Here is a 27844-nt window from a genome sequence, read left to right as displayed (position 1 = left end):
TTAAAAACTAGACTTGATAATTTGTTGGTTGATTCATTTTAAGTTCAATTTGAAAGAATTACCAAATGCTAGGATTTCAGGAAGGAGATGGAAGGGAGAGGGAAATAGAAAAGCAGAGTAATTCTAATGGAGCTAGAGCATAGTTCCTCAATATGGAAATATTCAAAAACAGGGTGAATGGCATGAGCTGCCATGCACAGAGAATCTACATATTGCAACATAATGATTAATTGGTTCTGGTGCATAAGAATTAAACTGATCTAGGTTTTAGCTGCTATTTGATTGTCAGAGGAGCAGCAAGAAAATATTGTTACAGCAATTCAATTATCTCATTGTAGGTAAAATAACAAAATATTTTAATCTTGTTGAGGTTATATTGCTGATGGTAATTTTAACATTAGCTCTGTATCTGGATTTTATGCTATTGCTACATAAATTCTTGCTTTTCAATGCATCAAAGTTGCCTTTCATAATCCACCCATAATACTGCAGTTTGTTGAATGCTGAGCTTTATGTGCCTGGTCCTCAGGGCGTGGGATCAAAATTCCATCATTGTTGTCGGTAGATACTTAAAAACTACTCCTGCATACCACAATCAAACACTAGAAGCAGGATGACAAACAAGGGAAGATGATCATGTACACAATCTGGTAGCGTGTAAAGCAGAACTGTTGCATCAATTAAGCAAACTGTTTATAAACTTATCTTATACTTTCCTGAGATCAATGGAGGATTTGAAACAGAACAAGACTACACTTCGCTCAGCTTATTAGAATAGCAAGCCATGCAATTCCAATACTCACATAGTGTATAGTTATTCAATTTGCCAATCTCAGTTAGTGAGACCCAGTTGACAGTAAAAAGCTACTACTCTGGGAAAGCTCTAGATTCAGTACCTATCCTGACAAATGTCAAATCGTCCTACTTCTTTAACTCTCCTTTCTCTTCCTGAAAGCCTCATGCTCAAGAAAAATGCCCTCGTAAACATCTTCAAAGCAAACACAACCACCTTACTAAATACAAAGACTGGTGGAATTGTCCCAGGTTTGCACTAAGTGCGGTAGAGGCTGAGAAAAGTAATTTTACCTGCTGGCCGCAATGGTGGGTTTTCATGCCGTATCATCCCATTCCCGACGGGTCCTGCCTTATTAATAATGCATTCCTGGGAAACACGTCAGATCGCTGGCAGGGTGGCCTCTGAATCGCCTGCCCCGCCATCACCTCAGACCTTCAACAATCCGGGCGCCATATTTAAAGGGTGCCCCTGCATAGAGCTGGCTCCCTCTAAGGGATTGGAAGCTGCTGGAAAGTCATGGCTGCCAAAGGAAGGAAACATGCTGTCCCCAAATTTAATGACACCTCCATCAGGCACTTCCTGGACGCAGTGGAGGCCTGCCATGAAGTCCTCTATTCCCGCTCTGGGCAAAGACCAACAAACAAGATCACCAATCAGCATGGGAGGCAGTGGCAGCGGTGGTTAGCACCAACGCCCTGCAGAAGAGGACAGCCACTCGGTGCCGAAAGAGGATGAATGATATCCTCCATTCCACCAGGGTAAGTCAGTTTCTCATCACTCCGAACTCTCACACTCACTAACCCATCACACATCCATAGGGATCTTGCTCACTGCCAGTTCAAGGGACATCATCATTCATTCTCTCAATACACCTTCATCTGTCCTGCGGATCATGTCCATAACACGTCCATGGCACCACTCACTACCCACACATGTCAGGCATCCTTATCATCTAGCCTGGCAGGTGTCCTGCTTACACTCTCTCCATTTGTATTCATGCAGGACAAGTTGGCACACAACAAAAAGTAGAGATCGTGGATTGGTGGAGGAATGCCTAACATCAAGGTTCTCACAGACTTTGAAAATAAAGTCATCCTGTGCTAACAGTGAGGTCGGAGGTGCTCAACCAAGTGAGAATCCAGCAGCGCAACATTCATCAGACAACCATGCTGTGAATGAGTTCTCGTGTTCCGCAGTCCCCTGTCATGTATTAATTATCTCTCCTTGCTTGCACAGCCACATCTGGGAAGCAGCCGAGGGGATCCATGAGCCAGGTCCTCAAATCAAGCCCCGAAGACACCTCAGAAGAAGAATGCGATGATGCCCTAATTGAAGACCCGTCACAGAGCTCACCCACACCCTCCACCAGCTCGGAGACACACATTTCAGTGGGACCTAGTTCTAGAGTAGCCTCAGGGTCACAATCTGGTGAGCACATTGCACTGTCTGACCCACAGCAGGCGGTGGCAGGCACTTCCCAGGTCTCCGGTACTCAGAGGGCTGCTGGAGGCCAGAAATCTGCTGAGTCCGAGTCAGATGAGGAGCCTCTGGACTCGGTCATACCTCAGTTTCCGGAGCTGCAAACTCTGGAACATCAGGAATGGATGTCCGCTGCACTCCTCAGATTGCAAGGTACAATGGAGGAGCCCACCTTCAGTCTGAGGTGGGAGCATCAGCATGCCAACGCACCAAGGTCAACACTGGTAGGATGGCGGCTGCCATGGAGACCTTGGTCCAGGACGTCACTCCTGCACTGCTGCAGGGGCTGAACTCCATCACTGACGCCATATTTGGCCTCCAACAGTGTCAACGCGAGACAGTTGTGGGGCAGCTTGATCTCACTCCAGCTTCCTTTTCTCTTCAAGGGCTCAGCCAGGTGCTCTCGGGAACCCATAGTAAGGAGGACAGCAGCTCGACACCCCAAGGCCACCCACCCAGGTGACTCCGGGAATGTCCAGCCGATCCAAATCCCCTCTTCCTGTGACCCCAGCAGCTCCAGCTTAATAGGCCGAGGAGGGTGCAGCTGGTCCCCAGCAGGATACCCAAAGCAGGTCGGGGCCCTCCAGGTCTCAGCTCTCCAGAGGACGCATGCCAAAGTCAGCAGGCTGCCTCCACTTCTGCTGTGGATGTCGGGAGAGCACCAAGACAGGGTTAGGAAGGTTAAGAAGATGTAGTTACACAGCCTGGGCACGGGTGTTGATCACTTGTACATAATGTTCACTATTGTAAATAAACTCCCAAGAATGCCTCCTTGCCTATGGCTCCTTATCATGATCAGCAGTGTTCGTGTCACTCAAATGTGAAACCTCAGTTCCTGCACAGGAAAAGGACAGGTGTCTCATTCCAGGGCCTCTTCCCTGTGCAGTGTGTAACCTTCAGACCAAAGTGATCCATCTCCGACACTTCCCTTCCCTTCCCTGACCTCTCTGTCTCTATTTCTAATAGCCTGTCTGCCAATATTCATTACAAGCCCATCGACTCCACAGCTAAAATCTATTGCAGCTCCTCACATACTGCTTCCTGTAAGGACTCCATCCCACTCCCTCAGTTCCTCTGCCTCCATTGCATCATTTCTGATGATGCTGCCTTCCAAAACGGCGCTTCTGACATGTCTTCCTTTTTCCCTAATCGAGGGTTCCCCCACTGTGGTTGACAGGGCCCTCAACCATGTCTGACCCATCTCCCGCACCTCTGTCTTTACGCTTCCCCTCCCTCCCAGAACCATGAGAGGGTCCCCCTTGTCCTCACCTTTCACCCCACCAGCGTCCGCATTCTAAGGATCATCCTCTGCCATTTTCACCAACTCTAGCATGATGCCACCACCAAACACATTTTCCCCTCACAGCCCCGTCAGCATTCTGTAGGCACCATTCCATCCGTGATACCCTGGTCCACTCCTCCATCACCCCCAACTCCTCAATGCCTTCCTACGGTACCTTCCCATGCAACCGCAGAAGGTGCAACATCTGCTCCTTTACCTCCTCCCTCCTCACTGTCCAAGGGCCCAAACACTCCTTTCAGCTGAAGCAGCACTTCACTTGCACCTCCTTCAATTTGGTCTACTGCATTCACTGCTCCCAATGTGGTCTCCTCTACACTGGGGAGACTGGGTGACTGCTTTACGGAACACCTTCAGTCTGTCCGCAAGCATGACCCAGACCTTCCTGTCACTTGCCATTTCAACACACCATCCTGCTCTCATGCCCACATGTCCGTCCTTGGCCTGCTGCAATGTTTCAGTGAAGCTCAACACAAACTGGAGGAACAGCCCCTCATTTTCCGACTAGGCACTTTGCAGCCTTCCGGACTTAACATTGAGTTCAACAACTTCAGACCATGAGCTCTCTCCTCCATTTCTAGCCTTTTTTAATCCAATTTTTTTTTTTGAATTCAGTTTTTAATCCTTCTTCCCCAACCGTCCCCCCCACCAATCCACCCCTCCACCAACAGGGCCATCTGTCACTTGTTTTTATGGGCAGAATTTTACACCTCACAGGTGGGCACATGCCCAACCCAATTGGGTGAAAAATGGCGAGAGTAGACATCGGATGAGTGTCCCGACATCATCCATGCATGCATAATCTTAAGGTCGATGAGCGCATGGGTGTCGGAGCCATGCCTGCCATCAATTAAAAGGCCACTTAAGGCCATTAAAAACCCAAGTGAACCAGATTTTACATTGCCCTTACAATTTCGCACTCATCGCACAGGCAAAATGTGAAGGTAGGCAGCCCACGTTTTGTAATAACTAATCCAAGGGCAGGAAAAAAGGGTCAGCAGCATTGCCATTGTGAGTAGTGAAAAGTTTAGGAGAGTTTGCTTATTTGAACTTGACAGCTTCATCTCTGTTCTGAGCTTCATTCTTAACATTTATAGGCTTCGTTTCGGGTCTCATTGGTGCCTCCAAGGTCCCTGGAGGATTTTGACTGTGTGGACCCTTCCAGGTATCAGACAGCCTTTTGTTACCTTGATAATGGGGATTGTGCTCTCCTCTGGGGCCACCTCCTCTGAGGAGGAAGAGAGGGGCAGAAGGCAGTGGAGGCCAGGTGACCCAATGCAGCCTCCAGGGGAGCGACCTATGGGAGGAGAGGCGCAGGCACAAGGGGCGCAGGGCCAGGATGTAGCCCAAGGTTGAAGGGGGCTGCAGAAGATGCCACTACCCTGTGGCAGGGGTCACAGGCGGTGATGCAGCTACCTCAATATGTCTGAGGTGCAATGCCGAAGGGGGTACTCCAGAGAGACTGTGACCTCCATTTCTCAGATGATCGGGCCTGAGATCACCTCCAACTGTGTGGGTAGACACCCCATGCCAGTGGTTCTGAAGCTCACAGTGGCCCTCAACTTCTATACCTCTTGCTCTTTCCTGGTGTCAGTGGGGGATCTTTGTGGAGTGTCTAATCAGCTGTCCACAGTTGCATCAAGCAGGTGACAGAAGCTCTGTTCAGACAGGTAATGACATTTATTTATCCCCATTCGGACGAGGCCAGCCAGGCTGAGCGAGCCAGAGGCTTTGCAGCAATTGCTGGGTTGTCCCACATCCAGGGTGCAATAGACTGCGCACATGTGGCCATCAAGGTGCCAGCAGGTCAGTTGGGTGCCTTCATCAACAGGAAGGGCTTCCACTCCATGAATGTCCAGATGGTGTGTGGCCACAGGACTCAGATTCTGCAAGTCTGTGCAAAGTACCCTTGCAGCTCCCATGACGCTTATATCCTGAGACACTCCCAGATGCCGAGGCTATTCAGTGCTTCAGCCCTACTGGATGGATGGCTGCTGGGTGACAAGGGCTATCCTTTGAAAAAGTGGCTTATGACACCTCTCCGTCACCCAAGAACAGAGGCAGAGCAGCGTTGTAATAGGAGTCATGCTTCCACAAGCGCGATGATAGAGAGGACCATAGGTCTTCTGAAAACAAGCTTCCAATGCCTGGACCTTTCAGGGGGAGCACTACAGTACCCCCCAGAGCGGCTGTCAATGATAGTGGTCATATGCTGCACTCTCCACAATCTGGCACTGGCAAGGGGGGACCCACTGGAGGAAGAGGATCTTGACGCAGCCCCACAGGCCACAGAAGATTAATCCAGTGGTGAGTCAGAAGAGGACCACAGTGAAGAGAATGCTGAGGGTGTGGAGGCAGACCTCTGTAACCTTCAGGGAGACAAGGACACCAGGGACACCTTGATCCAATGTTCCTTCAGCTAGGCTGCCGAAGATACGAAACAAAAATTGCTGGAAAAACTCAGCAGGCCTGACAGCATCTGTGGAAAGGAAGACAGAGTTAACGTTTTGACTCGAAACATTAACTCTGTCTTCCTCTCCACCGATGCTGTCAGACCTGCTAAGTTTTTCCAGCAATTTTTATTTTTGTTTCAGATTTCCAGCATCTGCAGTATTTTGCTTTTATCTGCTGAAGATATGCTTTGACCTCATGCCAGGGCTGCTGTCTCCATCCTGGATGTCTGAAATGACCCTTTCATTTGAACACAAAGTCCACTCAGTGCCTGTGCAATAACGTTTAGAGTCGCTCACGTCCAGCATAACATACTGGCGTACCCTGCCCCCCAAAAAGATGAGGCATACTCAGGCCATTATGACAAAAACAAAATTTATGTCATTTTCACAATCCAAACAAATGAACATAACCATCGCTGGTCTTCATTCCCAGACCAGTAAACATAAACAAAACATTACAGAACAGAAGATCACCCGTGAACAGCACCACTTGTGCTCATGGTGCTTTAAACTTAGGTTTACAAGTGCTACGTCTTGGTGCCACCCCCTCACTGGCAGCAGCATTGGAGCCAGCCTGCTAACTCTGGTGTCTTGTTGGCCTTGATGACCTTGGCGTTCATCCTTTGGCCAGTGGAGCCTGTGCTGGCTCCACCTGGGAGGGAGTGGCCAGTGCCACGGCTGACATCTCCCCAGTCATTGCAGCCTCATCAGGTGCCACAGTCACTGGCAGAGGGGTGGAGGAGCTGCTGTTTTCATCCAGTGCACCCTGAGAGGAGCCCGCAGAGACGACAGGCAGCTCATGCGCTGACGTGAGGTCGCTTTGGATCTCTCTGGCTCACCATTGATGGACGGTCACCTAGCTGGGATACTGGGTGCCTCATCCATCTCCCACACTGACACTGACTACCTGAGGTCATTGCCTGTGTGAGGGCTTGCAGGTCTGAGCACAACCCCAGGAACCTCTGATTCTCTCCCTGGATATGTCTCTCCATGAGAGTCACCACTCTCTCACCGGAGGAGGCAGTGCACTCGGCCATGAGGGTCAACACAGCGCTTATGCTCCGCATGGACTCTTCCACAACAGAGATCATGGCACGCAGACCCTCATGGATTTCTGCCAGATCCTCCCGCTGGACATCCAGCATCTGCCACCTAATAGACCAAACCAGGGTCTCATCATCTGCCTTCGACTCAGCGTCATCCTAGTCCCCAGCAGTCCTCCAACTGAAAGCACCCTGGGCACTTTCTTCCTCCGCCTGCTCCTCAAACAAGTGTGAAGTGCCCTCACCGCTGTCCTCCAGCATTCTAGCTGAAGATCTAATGCCCATCGAGGTATTGGTGTCTGGTTCTGAGAGCGGGTGTTGACGCAGGTGCAGCTGAAGCCCGGTGGTCATCTACCATCAGGGGTGGCTCCTCGGGGTCCTGCAATTGGGTGCGTGCTGGGGAATCTAAGTGAGAACAACAACATGTCATTAGTTTAAGTCATCACACTGTCACTGTGCATGCCAGGCAACCTGGTGAGACAATGGAGATCTGCATCATGGTGCCATTGTCTTTCACATATCAATGGGGACTGCAGTTTTGAGCCTTCCATCAATGAAGAGACTACACAAGAATGCGTGCACCATCCGATACTCTCAACTCTGTGCACTGAACCTTACCTTCGTCTGACACCCCAGTCTCTCTGCGATCAGCTGAGCGAGGTGCGTGGCGCCTCTCTAGCTCCAAGGTGTTCCGCTCAAATCTTGTAAGGATTAGGAGGTTTGAGGGGCCTCTGCCTGTCTGCAACCTCTCAATGTTGATATGGTTCATCTTCTCCTGAAAGGACAGAGGAACATTGATTAGTCCACTATCTACCGGCAGTGCCATTGCAGCCTGGCCAACCCCACCTGAGGAACACCTCACAGGGCACATCCAAGTCGTAGCCCTTGAGCCACAAGGCACTCGGTCCAAGCAGCCAGGGCTCACCCCCTTGGCCAGCTCCAGTGTCATTGACAGTTGGCACTCAGACCCTAACACCCCTGAGCTCCACGGGAGGATGACCAGACCTTAACACTTCAACACACTGAGCTATGCCAACACAGTACTCGCACTCGCTGAGCGCAGCAGGTCGTTAAACCTTTTGCGGTACTGCACCCACATTCGCTGCAGAACATCATGGCTGCTGACCGGGGCTGCATCTTCCTCCCAAGCTCTTTTTGTCAGGTGCAGTTGCCTCCTCCTTCCATCTCTGGAGACGAGGGTGTCCCTCCTGGCAGCCACCTCCCCCAGGAGGATCTCAAGGCACTCGCCCGAAAACCGGGGAGCTGAGTGCCCACCTGACATGCCCTCCCGCCTGGCATCTCCAGCTGCACTTGAGGCCATAAATCTTCTGCACGCTGAAAATATGTTGTTCCTGGCAGCCTTCAAGGAGCTGCCTGAGCCATTTTTAAACCGCCCGCTGGGTTGCTTTTGACCCAATGACCCCAGCCCGGTCCTTCCCGACCATTGGGAAGACACGTTTCACGCTGGGCGTGCCTTAATTGGCCAGTGTGAAATCACAGTCAGGGGCTGATCGCGGGCAGCAGCCCCTTTCCCAACCAGTCACGGGCCTGCCAATCGAACGCACCCGCCAAGGGTAAAATTCAGGCCTATGTTTTGCTTTCACAGCACTGACCCTTGTTCTTCTATTAGTACATTCTGCTATCTTATCTTTAAGCCACTATCAGCACCTTCTTTAGATTTTAACAGCACCATGAATACTCCCTTTGTCCTGTGTCCATGACATCTTTGTCAAATTTCTCCTGAGCTCCCGCCTATCCGTGACCTATTTTGTTCCATCTGTCCCGCCCCATCTTAAATAGTATAAAATCCATCACATTTCTATTTTTCTTAGGCTCGGAAGAAGAGTCATACAGACTTGAAACGTTAACCCTGTTTCTCTCCACAGATGATGCCAGGCCTGCAGAGTTTTTCCAGCATTTTCTGTTTTTAGACCAAAGTGATGGTTCGGATTCACACCCACTGGACATATTAGTGATGCCTGCACCTCGATGGTGCTGGTCATTGCTGCCAGGATGCTGAGGGCAGGCATCACAGAGTTCCGTCATTCTCTCTCTCTCTGCTCTCAGCACCTTTGAGGTGGGGCTGGTCCCCATCTCGACAGCATCTGTGACCGGTGACGTTGTGCTCCTGAAGGGGGCAGGAGCTGAAAGCTGATAAAAGATCAGGTGCTTTTAAAGTTTCACGGCTTCATCTCCATGATATGATCCTGATCTCAGAGCGCAAGTGAGCTGCCCTCAGCCAGACAGGAATCAGACATTCACAGAGGTAACGTAAAAACGTATGGAGCATCCTCACTGCATATCATCATCATTCTCCTGGAATCTAGCGACTATTAGGGCCTCCGTTGTGTCTCCATGACATGAGCTTGAGCGCTGGAGGTATGTGCGCTGCCGTCAGACACACAGGAGTCAAAAGTTCACAGATGCAAGGTGAGGATGTCAGGACTGTCCTCAATGCACTTAGTCATCATCCTCCACAAATCTTGCAACTATCAGGGCCTCCTGAGCCTGCCTGCCTCATCTGGCCAGTGCGATGGCCTCATTGCCAGCATCCCTGCTTTCAAGCACCTCATCACCGTCATCCCCTCTGACGTCCTCCTCATTCAAGGAGATGTGCAGCTCTTTGATTTCCCCTTCAGTCAGGTCCTTTCCCCTTTGCAGCGACAGGTTGTGGAGCGTGCAGCAAGTGACGACGATGCGCGACACCCTCTGGGGACTGTATTGCAGTGCTTCACAGCCCTGTTGAGGCACCAGAAACTCATTTTCAAAATGCCTATCACTTGCTTCACCAAAGACCGGGTTGCAGCATGTGCCTCGTTACACCGTCACTCTACTGCAACCTGAGGCCATCACATGGGCATCATCAGCCATGTCCTCTGTGGGTAGCCCTTGTCCCCGAGGAGCCAACCCTGCAGTCTCTCCGGACCCTGGAAGATGTCAGGGATCTGAGACCTGTTAAGGATGTGGGAGTCATGGATGTTCCCTGGGAATCATGCGCAGGCCTTCAGAATGCACCAACTGAACATTGTGAGTGGAAGCCCTTGCAGTTGACGTAGTTGACTATTTGTTGCCTGGGAGATCTAAGCGTCATATGAGTGCAGTCAATGGCACCCTACACCTGTGGAAAACCAGAGCTCTGTGCAGATCCCAGTGCTCTTGCTTCCTGGCTTTCCTGATCCCAGGCAAAATGCACAAGGTTCTGTGCTTTTGCGAAGATGATGTCCATGACGTCCTGGATACACTTGTGCATGGAGGCTTGTGAGATCCCTCACAGGTCACCTGTGGAGTTCTGGAAGGAGCCACTGGCGTAAAACTTGAGCACTGCAGTCACTTTCACAGCCACTGGCAGTGGATGCCCTGCATGTCTCCGTGGTGCCAAATCCTGCAGTAGGTGGCATATGTGACCAACCAGTCCCTAGACAAGCAAAGCCTTCAGCAACACTGGTTCTGTCACCTGCAGATGTGGCAAGCGCCATCTGTAGACTCTGGCTCGCTGTGGATCTTCAGCTGAGTGTGAAGCAGGCATCTTGAGGGAAGTGCTCCTCCCTTTGCTGAGCCAGTCACCTCTGTCACACGCTTCCTCTTGTTCTCTGCTCTCTAAGCCATGAGGCATACTGCTAAATCACCAGGCTCCATGGTCCTGATGTTCTCCTCCTGCAGGATCAAAGACAGAGTCGCATGGGTTAGCAAATGTGTCCTAAGAACCTCTCTTGGTTAAATCTGAAGGCTCCTTCATGCATGCAGGAGAGTGCTGGCCACCATTTGGATGGCCAGTTGGCTGATTGGCTGAAACCCCACCTACCTCCATCCCCCTCCACTTGACCGATTGGTGGCAGCTTCGACCACTGGCCTGCATGCTGTGCTCTCAGCTCAGGTGCAGGCATTCTCCTAACCGCACTGCAAGGCTGCGCTGTTAGCTTGAACCATAATAGATACTGGTCCAAACCTTAATAAAGACATTGCAAGGGGCATTGAGCACTTCCACCAGTGACTGCTCCATGGCCACCTTTTGTAATAGGATTCTACAACTTGCCTAGTTGTCCAATTGTTCTGCTCCCCACTAAAACGCTCATTAATTTGTAATCTGTGCCCGAGAGGTTAAAAGCTCTGGAGCATTTGGAGCTGCTTGAGTGGGCAGAAAAACTTCAGAGGCCTGATTCCAAGCAAGTCAATGGAGCTGCAGCTGAACGGTCTCAGCTGCGGAAGAATGCTCACTTTTGACGAGCTTCTCCAAGTGTATGGCCGCTTCCCTCACATCACCCACCCCCACCCCCCTGCATGTGCTTGTATACTTTCTTCACTCTGCGCTGCCTTGTCCCCCAACCCCCCAGCACGTGCTGATGTAATTCCTTTAGTCTATGATGTCTTGCCCCCACCCCACTGGCCTGACCCGCACTGGAGCCCTTGCCCCCATACCACACTGAAAGCCAACCGGCAGAAAGCGACTTGCCTGTGCCCGGCCCCATTAAATGCGTGACGCATCTTCCTTGATTTCCTACAGGCCATGTCCACAAGTGCTGCACAAGCTTGTGTGCACACACCTCCGAGCTCCCCTCGATTGTTCAGGTCACCAGGTGCGCGCCTTTTAAAGGCAGTCGTGAAGCACGCCGTTCTGAAATCGCACAGACGTGGGCAGTAAATTTGACATGGGGAGGTAATTTCAGTAAGCAGGGCTAAAGCATTGAAATTAGGTTCCCGACGTGCGGTTGTGGGTAACGCGGCCCATCATTGATGGGTGGAATGGACATTCGCAAACTGGTTTCACAATGGCGTAAAACCGATTTTTGGCCTTCTCACCATATTGTTCCACACCCCACCCCCGCCCCCACCCACCATGACACTATGACACCCAATGCCAATGGGACTGAACAATTCCGTAGTCCACCTAAAATGTATACTACTTAATACCAACCAGACCACTTTGTTCAGGATCCTGGCATTCAGATAGGCACCTTTTAGCTGCATCAAATCACACCAAGACATCCAAAGTACAGGCTAAAGGCACTGACCGTAAAACATATACCTGAATACTTAGGGCATAATACTGCATATAATCACTCTGATCTCACACACTCCACAACATCTTTCTAACAACAGAGATCTCGCGCAACTCTCAGATAGCAAGTTCTAAAATAGAGGGCATGTTCCTCACACACTTGAATCTTATACCTTTGCTTGGTCGGAGGCTGGCTTTAGATTCCTGCGCGTACAAGTTACACTGAAAATTATCTTGATAATTAATGAGAAAGGTAGGCTTTGAGCCCCTTGAGCCTGTTAGATCATTTAATTAGATCATGGTTCATCTGCCTTTGATATCCTTACTCAATAAGAATCTGTCAACGTCAATCTTGAAAATTTCAATTGCCTTTTGCAAGAAAGTGTTTCATTTTTCTACTACCCTGTGTGAGGAAAAAAATTGCTCCCTGACTTCAAGAACTAGAATATCCTAGCTGTAATTTTAAGATTTTATCCACCTGTTCTGGATTCCTCCTCTAGAGGAAATAGGTGTATCTACTTTTCAAATTCTTTTATTATTTTAAACACCTCAATTAAATCGTCTGATAACATTCCAAACACAAGGGAGCTCAACTAAAGTTTATACACTCTGTCCTCATAATTTAACCTATTTAGCTCTGGTTTGATTCTGGTGAATCTGTGCTATACCCACCCCAACACCCCCCTCCCCACCAGGCCAATGTCTACTTGAATTGTGGTACTAGTCTGAACGTGGTACAACACATGGGGTCTGACCAAGACGATGTAAAACTGAAGCATGGCTTCCCTTTGTATTCCAGTTCCCTTTAGATAAAGGCAAAAGATAAAGTTTATCTGGTAAGATTTTGCACCTGTCCATTAGTTTGTCATGATTTATGTACCTGGACACCCAAAAGCCTTTGCTCCTTGACTATCTCTGTTCTCTCACCATTTAGAAAATATTCCAATTTGTCTTCCTTGGAGATAAGTGGATTACCTTATTATTCCCCACATTGAATTATATATGCCACAGTTCTGCCAACTAATTTAATCTGTTTTTTTGCCTTTGTAACTTCATGCTCCTGTCTACAGAACTTACTGTTGCTCCTAATTTAATGTCATCTGCAAGTTCTCTGTCTTCTATCTCTGAACCAATTTTCAATCAATGTTCTAAGGTTACTACCAGTCTCGTTTTTGTTAATAACTTAATCTAATATATTTTGGAAGTCCATGTAGATTATATCCATAAACATTCAGTACACCTCCACAAAAATTTCAACTAGATCAGTCAGGCATGACCTATCCTTCACAAATCCATGCTCAGTTTATACTTGAGATAAAAGCAAAATACTGTGGATGCTGGAAATCTGAAACAAAACCAGAAAATGCTGGAAAAGCTCAGCAACTCTGCTGAGTTTATCCAGCATTTTCTGTTTTTTTGTCTCAGTTTATACTTGTTCAAATGCTCGATCACTCTATCTCCAGTAATAGTTTCTAGTAACTCCCTTACCAATGATGTTCATTTGACAGGTCTTTACTTTCCAGGTTCCTCCCTCCCCACTATCTTAAATCATCGCATTTGCAGTCGCAAATAGAATTTGTTGAAAATCATTGAAAATGCTAATGGTTTTCTAAAGGCTTCTATGGAGGGTCCATACATTTTTATTTTTCAGGACATTTTCTGAAGCTGCTTAAAGAAGTGTTCAATTTGCAAAATACCTTTTGCTAAAGCTATAGGTGATTTTTTTGCAGTTGCATAATTGCCAGTAATAAATGAATAAAAATATGAAAATAGTACATAAATATATTTAATAAAAGGCTTCAAAAGGGATTAGGAATTTAAGTCCATTTCATATGAAATTGATGCAGCATGAGAGCCCAATTTGATATCATATATATGCAGTATCCATTATACTAGGGGAGGTGATGGCGTAGTGGTATTGTTGCTAGACTAATAATCCAGAGACCCAGGGTAGTGCTCTGGGGACCTGGGTTTGAAACCCGCCACGGCAGATGGTGGAATGACCATGAAATTATTGCCGATTGTTGTAAAAACCCATCTAGTTCACTAATCCCCTTTAGGGAAGGAAATCTATCGCCCTTACCTGGTCTGCATGTGATTCCAGACCCACAGCAATGTGGGTGACTCTTAAATGCCCTCTGAAAGCCATTCAGTTGTGTCAAACCATTACCAAGGAATGAAACCGGATGACCGCCTGACATTGAACTAGGCACCAGAAACGACAACGGCAATCTTGGCCCTGTCGACCCTGCAAAGTCCTCCTTGCTAACATCTGGGGGCTAATGCCAAAATTTGGAGAGCTGTCTCACAGAATAGTCAAGCAACATACTCATGGAATCATATCTTACATAATAATGTCCCAGACACCACATCACCCTGTCCCACCAGCAGTGGTGGTGGCACAGTGGTATACAGTAGGGAGGGAGTTGCCCTGGGAGTCCTCAACATTGACTCCACACCCCATGAAATCTCATGGCACCATGTCAAACATGGGCAAGGAAACCTCCTGCTGATTACCACATACCGCCCTCCCTCAGCTGATGAATCAGTGCTTGGAGGAAGCACTGAGGGTGGCAAGGGCGCAGAATGTACTCTGGGTGGGTGACTTCAATGTCTATCACCAAGAGTGGCTCTGTAGCACCACTACTGGCCGAGTTCTAAATGACATAGCTGCTAGACTGGGTCTGCGGCAGGCGGTGAGTAAATGAACAAGAGGGAAAAACATACTTGACCTTATCCTCACCAATCTGCCTGCCACAGATGCATCTATCCATGACAGTATTGGTAGGAGTGACCATCGCACAGTCGTTGTGGAGACGAAGTCCCTCCTTCACATTGAGGATACCCTCCATTGTGTTGTGTGGCACCACCACTGTGCTAAATAGGATAGATTTTGAACAACTTAAGACTTGGGCATCCATGAAGCGCTGTGGGCCATCAGCAACAGCAGAATTGTACTCAAACACAATCTGTAACCTCATGGCCCGGCATATCCCCCACTCTACCATTACCATCAAGCCAGACAATCAACCCTGGTTCAATGAAGAGTGCAGGAGAGCATGCCAGGAGCAGCAACAGGCATACCTAAAAATGAGGTGTAAACCTGGTGAAGCTACAACACAGGACTACTTGTGTGTCAATCAACATAGTGATAGACAGTAAGTAATCCCACAACCAACGGATAAGATCTAAGCTCTGCAGTCCTGCCACATCCAGTCGCGAATGGTGGTGGACAATTAAACAACTCACTGGAGAAGGAGGCTCCACAAATATCCCCATCCTCAATGATGGAGGAGCCCAGCACATCAGTGCAAAAGATAAAGCATATGATAAGATAAAGATAAAAGATAAAGATATGTAGCATTTGCTACAATCTTCAGCCAGAAGTGCCGAGTGGGTGATCCATCTTGGCATCCTCCAGAGGTCCCCAGCATTACGCATGCCAGTCTTCAGCCAATTTGATTCACTGCATGTGATATCAAGAAACAGCTGAAGGCACTGGATACGGCAAAGGCTATGGGCCCTGACAATATTCCGACAATAGTACTGAAGACTTGTGCTCCAGAGCTTGCCGTGCTCCAGAACTTGCCGCACTCCTAGCCAACATGTTCCAATACAGCTAAACACCTGCATCTACCCGGCTATGTGGAAAATTGCCCAGGTATGTCCTGTACACAAAAAGCAGGACAAATCCAACCCGGACAATTACCACCCCATCAGTCTACTCTGGATTATCAGTAAAGGATGGGGTCATTAACAATGCTATCAAGTGGCACTTGCTTAGCAATAACCTGCTCACTGACGCACCATTTGGGTTCTGCCAGGGGCACTCAGCTCCTGACCTCATTACAGGTTCAAACATGGACAAAAGAGCTGAACTCCCAAGGTGAGGTGAGAGTGACTGCCCTTGACATCAAGGCCACATTTGACCGAATGTGGCATCAAGGAGCCCTAGCAAAATTGGAGTCAATGAGAATCAAGGGGAAAACTCCCTGCTGGTTGGAGTCATACGTAGCACAAAGGAAGCTGGTTGTGGTTGTTGATGGTCAGTCATCTCAACTCCAGGACATCACTGCAGGAGTTCCTCAGGGTAGCGTTCTAGACCCAACCATCTTCAGCTGCTTCATCAATGACCTTCCTTCCATCATAAGGTCAGAAGTGGGGATGTTCACTGATGATTGCACAATGTTCAGCACCAATTGTGACTCCTCAGATACTGAAGCAGTCAATGTACAAATGCAACAAGACCTTGACAATATCCAGTTTGGGCTGACAAGTGGCAAGTAACTTGTGCGCCACATAAGTGTCAGGCAATGACAAGAGAGAATCCAACCATCGCCCCTTGACGTTCAATGGCAGTACCATCACTGAATCACCCACTCTCAACATCCTGGGGCCATTGATCAGAAATTGAACTGGACGAGCCATATAAATACTATGGCTACAAGAGCAGGTCAGAGGCTAGGAATCCTGTGGTGAGTAACTCGCCTCCTTACTCCTCAAAGCATCTACAAGGCATAAGTCAGGAGTGTGATGGAATACTTCCCACTTGCCTGGATCAGAGCAGCTCCCACAATACTCAAGAAACTTGACACCATCCAGGACAAAGCAGCCTGCTTGATTGGCACCACATCCACAAACATTCACTCCCTCCACCGCCAATGCACATTAGCAGCAGTGTGTACCATCTGCAAGATGCACTGCAGGAATTCACCAAGGCTCCTTCGACAGCATCTTCCAAACCCACAACCGCTACCATCTAGAAGGGCAAGGGCAGCAGATAGAAGGGAAAACTACCAACTGGAAGTTCCCCTCCAAGTCACTCACCATCCTGTTGCGGAAATATATCACCGTTCCTTCACTGTCGCTGGATCAAAATCCTGGAACCCCCTCCCTAAAAGCACTGTGGGTGCACCTACACTACATGGACTGCAGCAATTCAAGAAGGCAGCTCACCACCACCTTCTCAAGGGCAACTAGGGATGGGCAATAAATGCTGGCCCAGCCAGCCAAGCCCACATCCTGTGAATGAATTTTTAAAAATGCAAATTATTGAATATTTAACTTAACCTGCAATCAGTTACATGATCCAATTAAATGTTTTAATAGAGAAAATAGTTGGTATTCTGGAATAATGTTAACTATAATTGTGTTACAGTCTGTCTCAAAACTGACTGGTCTTGGACTAAAGGCTTATGCTAAAGCTGGTGCTGTAGCAGATGAAGTGCTTTCTTCCATAAGAACAGTGGCTGCATTCAGTGGTGAGAAAAAAGAGGTTGAAAGGTTAGTTACCATGATAAGGTTGCCCTTTTACTTATTGTTTCAGTTATTAATAAACAAGAAAAAGGTTATATGATACATGCAGTGAAGCCTGTATTAAAGAGTCCAAATCCATAATCCAAATAATAAATCAGGATTTATACTTACAAACAAAAGAAAGGGTCAGGGATGCCGAAATTCACCATCCAGAATTTATTCCAACATTCCTGTTTTGGATATTAGGAAATGTTAAAATATGTTCTGCAAAATAAACTAACATGCTAGTGAAAGAATGAATCCATCAGAAATGAATGAAGTGTGCTATATAAAAAAATAACCACTCTCCTACTTCACCAGCACCACACAGCTTTTTATATATTTAACAAAAGAATGATGTAAAGCATTGGTAGAACAAGCTATTGTTTGCATGTACTCTGCAGAATAATTAATATTTCAATATTTATTATACAGATATGACAAAAACTTGGTGTTTGCTCAACGCTGGGGTGTTAGGAAAGGCATGATAATGGGATTTTTCACTGGCTACGTGTGGATGATCATCTTCTTCTGCTATGCTCTAGCATTTTGGTATGGGTCTCAGATGGTCATAGAGCAGAACGAATATACACCTGGAGGTCTTTTACAGGTATGTTTAAGAAAAATGCCCAATTATTAATTGACATTTAATAAAGTCGTAATGAAAATGAAATAAAATTTTAGACCAAAGAAAAATAGGGTACATTTATACTTTGTTGCCCACAGGATCAGTCATGGTCTTATAGAATGTAAGAGTAGGCTCGAGGGGCCAAATGGCCAGTCCTCCTCCTAATTCATGGGCAGAATTTTCTTGTTGGCGTGCAGGAATGGGCCCCGCACGCTGATGCGTAAAATGATGAGCGGGGACGGTGGGCATGTGTCCCGACGTCACCGTGCGCCATCGTGATATTTCGGTGGGTGGGGACGCGATTATCTCTGATGCACACCCGCCATTAATTAACGGTCCAGTTAAGGCCCTTGAGCCACTAATAGATGGCGATTTTTCGGGGCCCGTGCAACCTTCAGATCGTTGCAAGGCGCAACGGGCAGGCCACATTTTTAAAAACCTCATCCACAGGTGGGATAAAAGAAGTGAGTGGGGTCACAAGTGGCCTTTGGTAGACATTTAATGTGTAAACTTACTGCTACTTGCCTGTGTGAGTAGGACAACTTCAAATCTCTTCACAGCTGCTTGTACAGGAATAACAGGCTTCAGGTCAGGACTCTGAAGTAAACATCATTCTTGGGGCCTTGTTGGTTTCAGGAAGCCTTCCTTTAGCCTGGGAATGGGAGTTGTGCTCTTCACTGGAAGCATCCCATCTGAGGAGGAAGGGAGGGCCAGAAGGGGGAGGAGGCCAGGAGTCCATATTCAGCCTCCAGAGAAGCCATCTTTGGGAGGACAGCTGCAGGTACAAGGGGCACAGGGCCAACAGGAAGAGCAAGGCAGAAGGAGCCGCAGAAAACGCCACTGTCCTGCTGCCAGGGTTTACAGGTGGCAAAGCAGCTCCCTCAATATGTCTGAGGCGCAATGCTGAATGAGGATCCGTCTCTCAAGGGAGACAGTGACCTCCATTTGTCAGATGATAGGCCCTGAGATCTGCGCCAACTGTGTGGGTGGGCTGCCCATGCTAATGGCACTGAAGGTCACAGCTACCATCAACTTCTATGCCTCCAGCTCTTTCCAGGGGTCAATGGGTGATCTTTGCAGAGTCTCCCAGTCAGCTGTCCACACGTCTATCAAGCAGGTGACAGACACTCTGTTCAGGCGTGCATTGACTTTCATTCACTACCGCTGGGACGAAGACAGCCAAACCAAGCAAGCCAGAGGCTTTGCAGCGATTGCTAGGATCCCCTGCGTCCAGGGCGCAATCGACTGCACACGTGGTCATCAAGGTGCCAGTGGGTGAGCCCGGTGCCTTTGTCAACAGGAAGAGATCCCACTCTATGAACGTGCAGATAGTGTGTGATCATAGGATACAGATTCTGCAGGTCTGCGCAAGGTATCCAGGCAGCTCCCATGACGCTTACATCCTGAGACACTCCCAGGTGTCGAGGCTCTTCAGTGCTCCAGCCCGACTGGATGGATGGCTGCTGGGTAACAAGGGCTATCCCCTCAAAAGGTGGCCCATGGCTTTCAATGCCCCTCCGCCATCCAAGAATAGAGGCCGAGCATCTGTGGTAGGGAAGTTATTGGAGAAGATTCTTCGTGACGGGATTTACTACCATTTGGAAGCAAATGGGCATATTAGTGAGAGGCAGCATGGTTTTGTGAAGGGGAGGTCGTGTCTCACTAACTTGATTGAGTTTTTCGGGGAAGTGACAAAGATGATCGACGATGGAAGGGCAGTGGATGTTATCTACATGGATTTCAGTAAGGCCTTTGACAAGGTCTCGCATGGCAGACTGGTACAGAAGGTAAAGTTGCACAGGATCAGAGGTGAACTGGCAAAATGGATACAGAATTGGCTTGGTCATAGAAGACAGAGGGTAGCAGTGGAAGGGTGCTTTTCTGAATGGAGAGCTGTGACTAGTGGTGTTCCACAGGGATCAGTGCTGGGACCTTTGCTGTTTGTAGTATACGTAAATGATTTGGAGGAAAATGTAACTGGGCTAATTAGTAAGTTTGTAGATGACACTAAGGTTGGAGGAGTTGCAGATAGTGAAGAGGATTGTCAAAGGATACAACAGGATATAGATCGGTTGGAGACTTGGGCGGAGAAATGGCAGATGGAGTTTAATCCGGACAAATACGAGGTAATGCATTTTGGAAGGTCTAATACAGGTAGGAATTATACAGTAAATGGCAGAACCCTTAAGTGCAACAACAGGCAGAGGGATCTGGGTGTACAGGTCCACAGGTCACTGAAAGTGGCAACGCAGGTGGATTAGGTAGTCAGGAAGGCATATGGCATGCTTGCCTTCATTGGCAGGGGTATTGAGTATAAAAGCTGGGAAGTCATGCTGCAGCTGTATAGAACCTTGGTTAGGCCACACTCGGAATATTGTGTGCAATTCTGGTCGCCACATTACCAGAAGGATATGGAGGCGTTGGAGAGGGTGCAGAGGGGGTTAACCAGGATGCTGCCTGGTCTGGAGGTTATTAGCTATGAGGAGAGGTTGGAGAAACTCGGATTGTTCTCACTAGAGCGACGGAGATTGAGGGGCGACTTGATAGAAGTTTACAAAATTATGAGTGGCATGGACAGAGTAGATAGTCAGAAGCTTTTTCCCAGGGTGGAAGAGTCAATTACTAGGGGACATAGATTTAAGGTGAGAGGAGAAAACTTTTGAGGAGATGTGCGGGGCAAGTTTTTTACGCAGGGGGTAGTGACTGTCTGGAATTCGCTGCCAGAGGAGGTGGTGGAAGCAGGTACGATAGTGGTGTTTAAGAGGCAGCTTGACAAGTACATGAATAAGATGGGAATTGAGGGATACGGATCCCAGAAGTGCAAAATGTTTTCGTTTGACAGGCAATATGATCAGCGCAGGCTTGGAGGGCCGAAGGGCCTGTTCCTGTGCTGTACTTTTCTTTGTTCTTTGTTCTTTGAGCAGCAGTACAATAGGAGCCAGGCCTCCACAAGGCCTGTGGTAGAGAGAACCATCAGTTTTCTCAAGATGCGCTTCCGATGCTTAAACCATTCAGGGGGTGCACTCCAATACCCCCCAGATCATGTGTCGTTGATGGTGGTTGCGTGCTGCACTCTCCACAATCTGGCACTGGAAAGGGGGAACACAGTGGAGGAAGAAGATGTAGGTGCAGTTGCTCCGGCTGCGCACAATGAGTCCAATAGTGAGTCCGAGGATGAGCATGCACAGGAGAACGCTGAGGGGATAGATGCTGCCCTGGGCAACCTCCAGGGAGGCAGGGACACCTGGGAGGTTTTAATCTAATGCTCCTTCAGCTATCCCACCTCAGATGGACCTCCAACACATGCCAGGGCTGCAGGCTCCATACTTGATACCTAAGAGCAACATCTCCCTGGTTAGGAACATTAACTTCGTGCCTTGTCAATAAAGCTCAGTGACAAACAAGTCACTCATAACATCATGGATACCAGTACGCCTGCAGAAGTAAGGAATCACCCTGAGACATGTTCACAAATGAAGCATTTAATAAATGTAACAAATAAAACAGAAAAGAGACTTAATTCAAAGGTGTTGAGCTGCACATCAAATTATAATCAACCAATAGCGGGGCAACATAGAACCGCCAGTGAGAAGTCCATGGTGTGCCTAAGGTGCCTTAAGTTTACATTTTTGGGTGTTACGTCTAGGTGCTCCCTCCTCACTGGCCCCTGCATTGGGGGGGCAAGGGGGTAGGGGGGGTGGGGGAGGCAGGGGGGACAGGGGCGGGGGAGGGGGGCAGGGGGAGAGGGGAGGAGTAGGGGGGGAAACCTAACTGCTGTGTTAAATGATCCATGCCAACACGGTACTCACTCTTCCCAAGTGCAAGAGGTCATTGAAACACTTGTGGCAGTGAACCCAGGTGCACCGCACCACGTCATTGGAACTCACAGACACCTCCTCCCAGACACGTTTGGTCATGTGGGGGTGTCTCCTCCTCCCGTCCCTTGGAACGAGGATCTCAGGCCATGCTGCCACCTCCTTGAGGAGGGCAGGAAGGCACTCGTCCAAGAAGTGAGGGGCACAGTGCCCCACTGACCTGCCGTCCTGCCTGAATGCTCACCAGCAGCGCTCTGGGGAGCTCTTCTGCTGGCCATGGTTGACAACCTTTGCAAGGCTGCCTGAGCACTCTTTAAACAGGCCGCCGGGTCGCCATTGGACCCGGCGATCATTGCAGTCCCGCCGCCGCCCACCCACTCCTGCTGTCCTCGGGAGCCGCGTTTCACGCTGGGCGGGCCTTAATTGGCCCGCCCACGAAAAATGGAGGCGCGGGGCCAATTGCGGGTGGCGATCGGCTCTGCGCCGCCCCCGCCCACTCCCAACCGGCCCACCCGATGGGGAGAAAATTCTCCTCCATATGTTGGTAGGTGTGTAATCAGCTCTGCAGATCAGTTGCTTTAACTTTTCATACATAACTTTTAATATGTAGTTTAGAACAAGCCTTGTTTCATATTTACCTAGATAAATACAGAACACATATCATGATATTCTGGTAGTGTAATTGACTCCATAAGTGTTTCTGCCTCAAGAATCATTCAATCTTAAGCGCGTTATTCCAATATCAGGCTGTAATCTGTCACACTGCTCCCACTAAGCATTCTGGCAATTTCCAGGTGTCCAGGGTGCCTGCCTGAAACAGGCATTAGGCACCCTGAATATGCAAATTAGTATGCTAACATCATTTAGGACCCCTTTTGCTTTTGTTTATTAAAAAACAATACAGGTGACATATGCTCTGAGCCATTGTGAAATAATTGCCAATGCAAAGGGTCAAAGTGATTAATATATGTGATATTAAGTAAAACCGTAAACATTGCACAATGTTCAGCACCATTCATGACTCCTCGGATACTGAAGCAGACCATGTCGAAATGCAGCAAGACCTGAACAATATCCAGGCTTGGGCTGACAAGTGACAAGTAACATTTGCACCACACAAGTGCCAGGCTATAACCATCTCCAACAAGAGAGAGTCTAACCATCACCACTTGACATTCAATGGCATTACCATCTCTGAATTCCCCCACTATCAACATCCTGGGGGCTACCATTGACCAGGAACTGATTATGCAAATCAGTGTGCAAACACCATTTAGGACCCCTCTCCAAACTCAACATCAACTTGGCGGATCATACACTGTTTATGCTCCATTCAGTTTTTCTGGTTTACAGTGGCTTAACTAACATTCCTTCAAGAGACTGCTGGAGGCTCCCCACAAGTCAGAAAGTAACTTCCTTATTCTGTGGTGCAGAAAGATTGTCCCTCTTGGCTCCACTAAAGTATTGTAGGATGCTGCCAGCCCTGCTCACCTCCTTTCCCCCTGCCAAGCGTTATCTACATGCTGGTTCAACATTGGAGCTGACCAACTGTCTTAAGGCCCCAACCGAAGGCCTGATCGGCCTTTTGTGGAGGTGAGGCCTGAGGCTTACTTTGCAGCGAGTCTCAGTCCAGCATGCTGTGGTGCGCATTTTATCTGTGGTGTCCATTTCATGCCGGTTCCGGCGCTACACAAACTTCTCCTCCAGAAAATGAGGGTTAGTGCAGTCTCATCATTTAAAAGATATTTGGAAGTAATTTTTCACTACAAGTTATTATTTCCCCATTTCATAAATATTCATGCACCAAGGTTAGATTTAGATTGAGCTGTAAATGTTTTATTTTATTTTAGGTGTTCCTGGGAGTACTAGTAGCTGCTATCAATCTTGGTCAGGCTTCACCTTGTTTGGAGACATTTGCCTCTGGCCGCGGCGCTGCCACAAATATATTTGCAACTATAGACCAAGTGAGTTGAAGTATTTTTATTCAGGTCTTTAATTCAGATTAAAATAGTGTGAACTCAGCAAGCTAGGGTAATAAATTAACTCTTCTTACTCATCTTAGGATCCTGAGATTGACTGCATGTCAGAAGAAGGATACAAACTGAATAAAGTAAAAGGCGATATTGAATTCCATAATGTAACCTTCAATTATCCCTCCAGGCCAGAAGTTAAGGTATTCAAATGCTCTCTGAAACATGTTTTTGTTCATTAAAAAACAATACAGATGACATATGCTTTGAGCCATAGTGAAATAATTGTCAATGCAAAGGGTCAAAGTATTTAATATATGTGATATTAAGTAAAACTGTAAACATTGCACAATATTCAGCACTATTCACGACTCCTCGGGTACTGAAGCAGTTCATGTCCAAATGCAGCAAGACCTGAACAATATCCAGGCTTGGGCTGACAAATGGCAAGTAACATTTGCACCACACAAGTGCCAGGCTATGACCATCTCCAACAAGAGAGAGACTAACCATCACCACTTGACATTCAATGGCATTACCATCTCTGAATCCGCCACTATCAACATCCTGGGGGTAACCATTGACCAGAAACTGAACTGGACTAGCCATATAAATACTGTGGCTTCAAGAGCAGGTCAGAGACCAGGGATCCTGCAGCAAGTAACTCATCTCCTGACTCCCCAAAGCCCGTCCACCTTCTACAAGACACAAGTCAGGAGTGTAATGGAATACTCTCCAGTTGCCTGGATGAGTGCAGCTCCAACAACACTCAAGAAACTCGACACCATCCAAGACAAAGCAGCCCGCTTGATTGGCATCCCTTCCACAAACAATCACTTCCTCCACCACTGACGAACAGTGGCAGCAGCGTGTACCATCTACAAAATGCACTGCAGAAACTCACCAAGACTCCTTAAGCAGCACCTTCCAAATCCATGACCATTACCATTTAGAAAAACAAGGGCAGCAGATACATGAGAACACCACAACCTTGAAATTCCCTTCTAAGTCGCTTTCCATCCTGACTTGGAAATATATCATCGTTCCTTCACTGTCACTGGGTCAGAGTCCTGGAACTCCCTCCCTAACAGCACTGTGGGTGTACCTACACCACCGGGACTGCAGCGGTTCAAGAAGGCAGCTCACCATCACCTTCTCAAGGGCAGTTAGGGATGGGCGATAAATGCTGGCCTAACCAGTGAAGTCCACATCCTGTAAATGAATAAAAAAATACTTATAGCATGTTGGTCCTGAGTGCTATCTTCAGAATTTATGACATTATTACACCATTATTACACTAAAAGGATCAAAAAAAGTCATGTTTAGCACATTTTGCTGGTTATATGCCAATAATGTACTAAAAATGGGTTTTGTGTGATAAGATGAAAATGACAGACTAGAAAAGCCCCATCTAGCCTGCCCCATATTGTTGTGATGCCAAATGTATCACAATACAGATACTCCCCACCCAGAGTCATGTGATCTCCTAGGAGTGGTGAAAAACCAGACAAAATCTCAGGGCATTAGAGAAGAGAGTCCGGGATACTTCCTCTGCAGCCTTAACAGGCAATCAAACTAGTCCAAGTCCTTCTGTGCTGTTTTGACTCTCTGATATAACATACACGAATATTATATCTTTGGATACCCACCTCTTTTACAAGGTGAACTCTGTCTTAGCCAGAAACAACTCTAGCTCTGAATACAGTGAATTGGTGTTCAGTGTTTCACAGGTCTGCTCTTCTCTGGGAAAAGAAGAATCACCTAACAGCCAATCTAGTTCTGCTCTTACATGATTTGTAAACATGAACCTCAGTCCTCCATAATTTATTAATCTGAAACAAGAATCCTTATGAACTGCTTTGAGTATCTTGCCTATTATTAATGGCTAAGCTAATAAATCTATAGTTACATGGTTCTGCTTTTGACCCTTTTTTTAAATTTGGAATTATGTCAACATTTTAAAAATCTTTTTGGTAGATTTGTCCAAGCCGTGGACGCACGTTTCCATAGAAACAGTATCCATCAGTGTGCATGAATCCCCTGCTTTTAGGACAATTATACACTCTGAGAAAGTTAGACCCATATTAGGCAGGTGCAGCTGCTACCCCACTCACTGATGCAGGGGGATATTACGGAGGTAAAGAGACTTGAAGATCTCCAACTTTATGATTACTCATTTCATGGAACATTTTTTTCAAACCCATCCCTTGTGGGTTGCGCTCACTGAGATTTACACTCCACCCCACCACCGTCCCCCACCTCCCCACAGTGCTACAGTCTCATCCAATCTTACATTTTCCAACAATCCCCCACTCTTTCCTTTTAAAGAAGGTATGGAAATTCCTTTTGATTTTCCATTCACTCTCTGCCATGCTAGGGAGAGCAGTACATGAAGGCGAGGAGAATAAGGCACTCACCATCCTGACTTGGAACTGTCATGAAGATGTGCTTTATGCCAAAGAATGATCTTTAATCCATTGGCTGGAAACCTGAATTGAACTTTTAAAAACAGATCTTTTTTAAAAATTACTGAGATTAAAGTGAATTGAACTCACAGCCCAAGATAGCTAACCCCAATTTGCATTACTATATGTTCCACATTCCAATTCATTGAAGTGGAGTCAGTCTATCTGCAAAACCCATCAAAGACAATATCTTCAGGGATTGTGATCATTAGCAAGACATTTATGGCAATCACCCAAGGTATTCAATTGTTGAAGATGGGCCATTAAGACTAATTGCTTGGACAATGGAACCCTAGCTAAGTTAGCTTCCAGGCATGAACCAATCAAGTCACATTTAGAATACAAGGGCAATGTCTTTTTTTGAATCCCCCTCACAGTTGGATAAGGAAGGATACATGACAAGCCAACCCTTTGCATACTTTAAGCATATGTTTCCTCAGCAGAACTGAGGACAATCAGCTTAGGAAAAAGACCTAAGGGCCCCTCCTGCCTCCTTTTGCTTTCTCCAACCCACATGGTAAGCTTCAAAGTCTGCTGAATGTGATCATTCAGACACCTACTACAGACAGAGGACGGAATCATCCATGACTGCTGACGCGGGCATGTTCAGTGATGTGAGTGGACAATATGGTGAGAAGGCAATTTGCAATCATCCGTTCAGCCTGTCGATGGCGGGCTGCGTTCCCCACCAGCAGACATCGGGAATTTCATTGTAATACATCTGCATAGCACTATAAGGCCACCCCGCTGGACTCATCACGCGCCCCCCGGGATCATCCATCTACGTCAGCATGATTGCATGCCGGCGCAGATACATCTTGACAAGTGTGACGTGCAGAAGTCAGGATTTACTGCTAGGGCCTTGTTTATGTCGCTGACATCCGAGGAGCAGAAGATGCTGGAGCCCTACAGTTACCGTGGGACTGGCTAGCTGAGGGTGTCGGTCGCTTAGCAGAGCTCCCTGTGAACCAAAGTAGAGATAAGAAGTGCATGGCAGCAGAGTCAAAAGCAGGAGACAGAGCACTCACACTTGCACTGAGAGAGGGATGATGTGGTGCAGGATCCTCACGAGGGTGTTCGCTGCCAACCTTACCGTCACCACAGGCACAGTCCATGTCCTCACCAGCCAACGCGTTGGCACACTCCTCAAAGTGAGTGAGGGGCCTAATGTAGGACACTCCACCCCCGGTCTGGGACCTCTTCCTGCTGATGTGAGCCAGTTTCTCCTGCATGAAAGAGATGGAGAGAGTGTGAGCAGGACAGATGGCACTGCATGGAATGTTTGTGTGGTGAGCGGAGCCATGGACAGGATGAGGACATGAGCTCAAGAGGGTATGAGCCTGATGGAGATGTGAGGGTGCGCGTGAGAGTTAGTGATGTTGTCCCTTGAGGTGTGAGATCCCCGTGGATTTGTGAGGGTGAGAGTTGAGAGTGATGAGAAGAGTGAGTTACCCTGGTGGCATGGATGAAACCATTCATCTTGTAGCAGCACTGGGTGGCTATCCTCTTTTGCAGGGCATTGGTGCTGACCACCACTGCCACCACCTCCCAAGCCCAACTAGTGATGTTGCTGCTCCTCCTGCGGCCAGAGCAGGGATAGAGGA

General features: G+C 47.8%; 1 protein-coding gene across 1 annotated transcript in view; it reads left to right on the top strand.

The window, feature by feature from the left end:
- LOC144686726 (bile salt export pump-like) overlaps positions 1 to 27844 on the top strand; it is a 139441-nt gene that overhangs the window by 59783 nt on the left and 51814 nt on the right. The window contains exons 10-13 of the mRNA XM_078552328.1: positions 17226 to 17350; positions 17798 to 17972; positions 23656 to 23769; positions 23868 to 23978. Coding sequence (XP_078408454.1) covers positions 17226 to 17350; positions 17798 to 17972; positions 23656 to 23769; positions 23868 to 23978 — 525 coding nt within the window. The remainder of the gene's footprint in view (positions 1 to 17225; positions 17351 to 17797; positions 17973 to 23655; positions 23770 to 23867; positions 23979 to 27844) is intronic.

Source organism: Cetorhinus maximus, chromosome 11, assembly GCF_964194155.1.
Source record: "Cetorhinus maximus chromosome 11, sCetMax3.hap1.1, whole genome shotgun sequence".
NCBI lineage: Eukaryota > Metazoa > Chordata > Chondrichthyes > Lamniformes > Cetorhinidae > Cetorhinus > Cetorhinus maximus.
The sequence above is the reverse complement of the archived record's forward strand: the minus strand, read 5'-3'. Positions and strand labels throughout refer to the sequence as shown.